This window comes from Capra hircus, chromosome 1, assembly GCF_001704415.2.
Source record: "Capra hircus breed San Clemente chromosome 1, ASM170441v1, whole genome shotgun sequence".
NCBI classification, from domain to species: domain Eukaryota; kingdom Metazoa; phylum Chordata; class Mammalia; order Artiodactyla; family Bovidae; genus Capra; species Capra hircus.
In genome coordinates, this window is record NC_030808.1 from 80858480 (window position 1) to 80865730 (window position 7251).

Consider the following 7251-nt stretch of genomic DNA (forward strand, 5'->3'; position numbering starts at 1 on the left):
AATGAGAACAATGCTCTCGAAGGCCTCTGAATAGGAGCTGCAGTTGTAGACGTTGTTCAATCAGTTGGAGGGCTCACTTTAGTACACCCAAGGGGCAGGTGGGCAAGGGGGTTGAGGGCAGGAAATTGGAGGAAGAAAATGGCCTGAAAGTTAAGATGAGCAAAGAAAAATGTGTGAATTGGAGGCTTACGGAGAATCCTGACTGGTAGAGGAAGGCAGGTTTCCTTAAAGGCCGTTAGAGAAGATATAGTTATCAGTCAGTTCAGTCGCTCAGTCGTGTCCGACTCTTTGCGACCCCATGAATCGCAGCACCCCAGGCCTCCCTGTCCATCACCATACATATACAATTTCTGTTAAGACTTGTTCTACCTTCAAAGCCAAAGTTTGGTACTGCTGTGTTCTCCTGACTGTGTCTTTTGGCTAAGTCATGTAGAAATGGAGCCATGTTTCCAGCCACACTGAAAAGCATCTACCCCACATTCTTTTCCTCATAATGTGGCCTGGTTTGTATGAGGCTTGAGGAAAGCATGTCGCCCAGACTCACTGAGGCTTTTTGAAAGTCAAGTCTGTCATGTGAGCAGCCCTTTTTGATTTATCTCATTTCACAAAAAGGAGCTTTTACGACTTTTTTGCCACTGCCTCGGGCCTAAGCAGAGGCTGTACAGCTGCAGGTAAACCTGGTTATGACCCTTTGTAAAGCCGTTATTGAATCTGTTGCTCTCCAACCAACGGTAAAGAAAATGATGAACAGATGGCAAAGGACCCCGGCTTTCTTAAAGAAACTAATGCTAATCCAGAATGCTCACATAAATGCCAAGCTGCCCAGTCACAGGGGAGTCTCCTCGTAGCCTTGCACCTCTCTCAGCTGATTAAACAGCTCTGTTTCTTCAGAAAGTGCTTCTTGCCACCGCAGCTTGAAATCCCTGAGCATTCCATGAGCTCTGAAATGTTCCATTCCCTTAACCCCAGGATCAGCTCTGCTCCAGTGTGCACTTTGGCCCCAGGACATGCAACACTTTTTTCCCCACTCTCTAATCCTTGTATAACTTGGCAGGCCCTCCTCTTGGTAGTGTCAGGAAGATACCAACTCCTCAAAAAATGCTGTAAGAAGTTGTCATGGGGGGAGCTTGAAGGGTGAAGCGGAGGAGGAAGCTGTTTGGGACGTAATTGTAGGCAGCTGTGTGGCTGAGTAGTGCACTCTGGGTAATTATCCATAATATCCATTACACTGTGCATGGAAATTGTGGTTTTAGAACTGCGTTTTGGCAGGCCCCCTAATCAAATGTCTTTTGATAGTCATCCAGCTTAGCACCCTCTCAATTATGACTGACTCGGCTTTAATCTGGAGCCATTTTAACTGTGAATCTGCATTAATGAATATTTTGGGGGGTAGGGTTGTTTGTTGAACATGTGGCAGATAACTGATGCCATGGGGAGGTTTAAAAGGACGTGCTGCTGAGAAAGAGCCGCTCCCTGTGCTGTGGCTGCGCTCTTACAAAGAGAGGAAGAGAGATGGGAGCTTTGGTTTTTGTTTTGTGTTTAACTCCTTCGGCCTCCATCCTCAAGATGCTATATCAGAGTAACAAATGTGAAAGATGAAGGAAAGAAGGAGCTGGCAATGAGCTATTGCCTGCTCCCTCCCCCCCCCCAAAAAATGGGGCAGCCGTTATTCCCAGCTGCTTTGCAGTTGTGGCGCATCGTGATTACTGCATTAAGAGCAGCCCCAGTGAGGGCTACTGAATCACAGGGCCCTGGCCCAAGAGGATGAGTCAGTAACTATGGCTACCAGAGCTGCTTTGAAGTCTACGCATATATAAAACCTCTCTCCAGTACAGCTACTGCATATGCAAGTGACAGCAAAGAAAGGTCATGGCTGAAGTTAAGTAGTCAAGAATTGTTTTCCACCAGTGCAGTACAGTCAAAGGATGAAGCTGGGCCTCTTTTAAGGGTACTTGCATTACTTGTGGCCAGCAGCAGTTCAATAATACCTTCACGGTGTTATTTCTTTTTTTTTTTTTTTTAAAAAAAGGGACATGTATTGATTTACCAGCTTTTCTTTCTTACCACTATTTCTATTGGCTTAAACTGTTTTTCTCTAAATAGGGGGTGTGTTTTTGCTTAATTTTGCCTTTTTGGTCATTGCAAAGAGTTGAATGTGTGCAATATGGAGAAAGGCAGAGAACCAGGGTATCGTGTGCTCTCGGGCACAAAGCAAATGAATGGAAATTTAACGTTCACATGGTTTCTTACAAGGGAAAATGGAATCATGACTGTTGAATTTCTGTAATATGATTAGGACAGATGCATTTCTTCCTTATCAGATCATTTCTGATATCTATTAAAGGTCATCTTGAATCCCGAGTTGAGAGGTTGCTCTCATTCTGCCCCAAATACTTTTGAATAATACGTTAAGTGAAACGTGGCTCTATGATCCACTTTTCCACCTGCAGTCTCCCTACTTCTCATTCCATGTTTACCTTTTTTTTTTAAACGAATGTAGTTGTTTTGGTTAAGTTTCCAAAACTGACCCAGAATGTTCCAAATATGATCGCTGGTTTGCATGCATTTAAAGGCCTCGTATTTCCAAGGTTAATCTACCTTGACAGTCATCCGTATACATAGGGTTTGGGATATTGAGATACTTGAGCAGAATTGCTTGACTGTCTTGCTGAACTCCACTAGTAAGTGTTCTTGCTTTAAGGCTTCTTTGCCCAGAGTTCCAATTACATCCCCCCATCACTGCACCTCAGGTGGATTGGGTTTAGATATAATGCACTTCACAACTGTTTGGGAAGCCATGTTAATTTTTCATTAAATGGATAATGGTGCTACATGTTTTAATGTCCATTCTGCAAGTCCACTGGGAACAGGGGATTGGATGGCAACAGGCTGAAATGATCTGATTCCCTTTTACTCCATGAGCTGCAATACGTAAACATCTCCCAGCCCCTCTCCAATCTTATTAGAATTGAACTTTTGCTCTGCTGGCCCATTAGCAACTCACTAGTGTGTTTCTAATGTTTCAGGAATGACCATTCTAATTATTCCTTATTGACTGCTACAGAAACCATAGCACTTAATGGCAACATGTTAATGGTCTATGGGTATTGGTCAATAATTCATATGTGGAGAAACAGTAGAGAGCCTGCTTCCTCTGGGATGCTAGCCAAGCCCTCTGCAATCTTAAAATGCTAGGATTCTTCCACCTCCAGGTCTCACCTCTTAGCATCTATGACTAAATCATCACCTTTGTTGAATGTTGGTCTTAAGGGAATTAAGTGCTTTTCCATTCAGGTCAGAGAAATGGATCACTGACCAGAGCAGTTGGGTTCTAGAACACTCTCCTGGGATTGGGAAGAAACCCGCTAGACCCAAGGAATGAGTTTCCATTGCTTTCCTGTCTCTTCAGGTTGCTCGGCGTTGGGGCATTCAGAAGAACCGGCCAGCTATGAACTATGACAAGCTCAGCCGATCTCTACGTTATTACTATGAAAAGGGCATCATGCAGAAGGTGAACAATTATGAGAGACAATTAAGATCACTCTCAGAGAAACTGTCCAGGGCTTCTGTACTAAGACTAATGGCTTTGAGGAAATGTTAGCTTCGTGATTCTGTGGTAGGAAAAAATCTTGGAAAAATGAGTTAAAATGAGATACAAAGAGCACCTTTAATACTCTCAGGTACCTCAAAACCAGAGGTTGTGGAAGATTCTGTAGGAAAATTAGCCTCCTCTGCTTTAGAGAAATAAAGAAACTGTCTCTACTTATAGAAATGTCCAGATAGGACTTCCCTGATGGTCCAGTGGTTAAGAATCCACCTGCCAATGCAGGGGACAAGGGCTCGATCCCTGATTCAGGAAGATTCCACATGCTGTGGGGCAACTAAGCCCTTCCGCCTATAGCCCGTGCTCTTCAGCAATGAGAAGCCACCACAATGAGTAGCCCCCCCGCCCCCCGACCCTGCTACAATGAGAAAAAACCTGCATACAGCAACAGAGACCCAATGCAGCCAAAGAAAAAAATTTTTAAATTGTCCAGATACTTAGGCCAACTATTATATCCATAAAGGAGCCAGGGAGAGAATCAACTTAAAGGTCTCTGCTCCCACAAGAGCTTAGTTGAAGTCTTTAGTTGTTAAGACACCAAGACCTCCAAATATGTTGGTCTAATACTCTTAAGTGTTGGGACTAAGAAAATCTCTTTCAAAAACTGGAAACTACAAGTTAAAAAGCCAAGATTTGCAAAATGGGAGCAGAATAGCCTGATAACAAGTTGCAGAATAAAGGATGAAGCATAATTTGAGGAAGCCAGAACAAAATCCTTATTGTGATAGGTGGTGAAAGACCAAAATCTTAAAAGCCGTGAATAAGCAGAAGATGAAGATGGCTAATCTTTGGTTTTTCTTAACCAGATTTTATACTGTACTGTTACCCAGATTCTAGCATTTATACATTTAGGCAGTCTTTACATGGTAGATGCACTCAGAATTATATGGTCATTGTTGCTGAGAACTTGTCTTGTGCTAAAACCAGGCTTATCTTCTCATAGGCAGGTGGTAGTATGACCCCATATTCCTCTCATTTCCTTATTTATTAAAACTTTTCATGGATGGTCTTCTGGATAAAACTCAGACTTTAACCCTTCATACAGGCTCTAAGGCACCATCTAACCCTCATTTCCTCACTTGCACTTGTCTGCTTCCACTACCACAGCCATCTGTCTCTTAATATGTATTGTTTGTAAACAAACATCAGTCATATAAGTTATTGAGCGTATTATAAAATGAAAAAACACCTATTAAACTACCATCCTACTTAAGAACATTCCTAACACCTTCATTACCTGGCCAGCTCCTACTTGTTTCTCAATAACCTGTTTACTCCAAGAATCTGAAGTTCTCAAGCTGAGTTACATGGTCTCATCTGCTTCTGAGAGCACCTGCGTTCATCTCCATCACTCTGTCTCCCTACTCTCGATATTGTAAATCACTCCCTGGCTTGTCAGTATCTGCCACAGGAATATCAGCTTCTTTGGGGCAAAATGAGAACTTGACTTCAGTGCTTGGCATAGTTAATAGATACTCTAAAATGGGTTATCACCCCACCCTACCTATTCCCTCCCCCCCTTTTTTTAAAGGTACAATTCAGTGGGGTTTTAATATGTATGTAGAGTAGTACAACTGTCACTCAAAACCAGTTTTAGAACATTTTGTTGTTCAGTTGCTAAGTCGTGTCTGACTCTGCAACCCCACGGACTGTATGTAGCCCACCGGGCTCCTCTGTCCATATGGTTTTCCAGGCAAGAATACTGGAGTGGGTTGCCATTTCCCTCTTCAGGGGATCTTCCCAGATCAGGGATTTCACCCATGTTGTTCCTAGGTTTTCTAAGAAAGAAGAGAACTCTGAGAATTAAGCATAAAATAGTACAGAGGAAGGCATAGGAATGAGACTTGGGTGGGCTCAGATCCTAACACTGCCATTTATTTATGCTTTAAGGAAAGTCAACTTTTCAAAGCCTGTTTCCAATGAAAGTGTAGCTAATAATTCTTGATCTAATCTCAAAGGGGTAATATATATGTGAAAATGTCCTAGAAATAGTAACATGTTTTCCAGTGTAAGAGATCCTTGCTTTATTATGTGACCTATGAGTAAATGAAAATTAAATGAAAGAGGAGTGGTAGCATAACTGATCCGGGCAGGGACTCAGAAAAGCATTAGTTCCATACCCTCAGGTTTACGAAAGGGAAAACTGAGATTCATAGAGATTGAGACTTGCTAGTGACCAAGCCAGGGCCGGAAGCCATTCGCTCAGCTTTCAGAGCTAGTATTATCATCACTGTATACTCCTGCCTAGCTCTTCCACATGTGAGCTGACTCTGGCTGGGGAACCAGAGATTTAACAGTAAACTGCCTTTTAAAAAAACCCAAATAGGAATGAGTGATTGTATACACCTGCCACCCTTAATCAAGACTGGTTGGTTCAAGTAATGTTATAATGCATAAAATTCATATAAAGGTAGTTTGCAGTTCGTTCAGTGTAGCAAAACCATGACATTAGTCATTTTCAACTGCAGGTAAGCCAAAAAGCAGTTCTTTTTGGTTTTGGAACAAGCTTATAAAATCCCACATAGCTTCTGAATTCCTAGCCCTGTGGGACAACAAAGCTGTCCTGTGAAGACTGTAAACTTGAGGAAACTGAACACATGGGCTGACTCCTGCATCTTTCAATCCTTATAACACCAGCCTCAGCATAACCGTTGTTTCTAGACTGATTTTAACAGTGAGGATGTTCTTTTAAGAAGAACCTGAGTTTGATATTCTTATATTCTTTTCAGCTGTTAAGCTGTGGTATCAAAACATTCAGCAGGTAACAGGTCCCCATGGTTTATCAAAATAAATAGAAGGATATGGATAATCAACTACCATTGAGCCTCTTGGTCCCAGGCTGCCTAAGAGCGTGGTGGCTTAACAGATAACCGTTTCTTCCCTTGGTGCCCACACCCCATGCCCTGGTCCAACTGGGCCTCATAAGGTGCATTTTCTCTCTAGGTGGCCGGGGAACGATATGTCTACAAGTTTGTTTGCGACCCTGATGCCCTTTTCTCCATGGCCTTCCCTGACAACCAGCGTCCGTTCCTGAAAGCAGAGTCTGAGTGCCACCTCAGCGAGGAGGACACCCTGCCACTGACCCACTTTGAGGACAACCCTGCTTATCTTCTGGATGTGGACCGCTGCGGCAGCCTCCCCTATGCCGAAGGCTTTGCTTACTAAGTTTCTGAGCAGTTGAGCGGCCAAACCTTAGAGCTAGCAGTTCCCATTCAGGCAAACGAGAACAGTGGTTTTGTTTGTGTTTCTGGCTGTTCCTAAAGCTTGCCCTTTGAGTATTATCTGTCTCCGGAGATAGAGAATCCAATCTGTCTCTGGATTGGCACCCTTAAGGACAGAAACTTTGGCGGGGGAGTGGGAACAGGGAGGGGTAGAAAAACCACCCAAAAGCTGGTGCCTCAGCTCTTGATCCTGACAAGTTTTCTGGGAAGCGATTGAAATGGAGCCTCCTTCCCATGGACAATATATATGCAAAGCAATACCTTGTTCAGGTTGGTACCCGCAAACCAGGACAGAGTATGTGACAATCTGCATTGATCAAGGACTACTAAATGCCTTTACATAGAAGGGCTCTGATTTGCACAATTTGTTGAAAAAGTGAGTCACAAAACCCATAGAACAGGAGGTAGGCTAAGTTGGGGAGGCTC

At 43.2% G+C, this 7251-nt stretch overlaps 1 protein-coding gene across 1 annotated transcript in view; it reads left to right on the top strand.

The window, feature by feature from the left end:
- Nucleotides 1-6934, top strand: part of ETV5 (ETS variant 5) — a 56874-nt gene extending 49940 nt beyond the window's left edge. Inside the window, 2 exon segments of the mRNA NM_001288818.1 lie at nucleotides 3410-3511; nucleotides 6548-6934. Coding sequence (NP_001275747.1) covers nucleotides 3410-3511; nucleotides 6548-6769 — 324 coding nt within the window. The 3' untranslated portion in view covers nucleotides 6770-6934.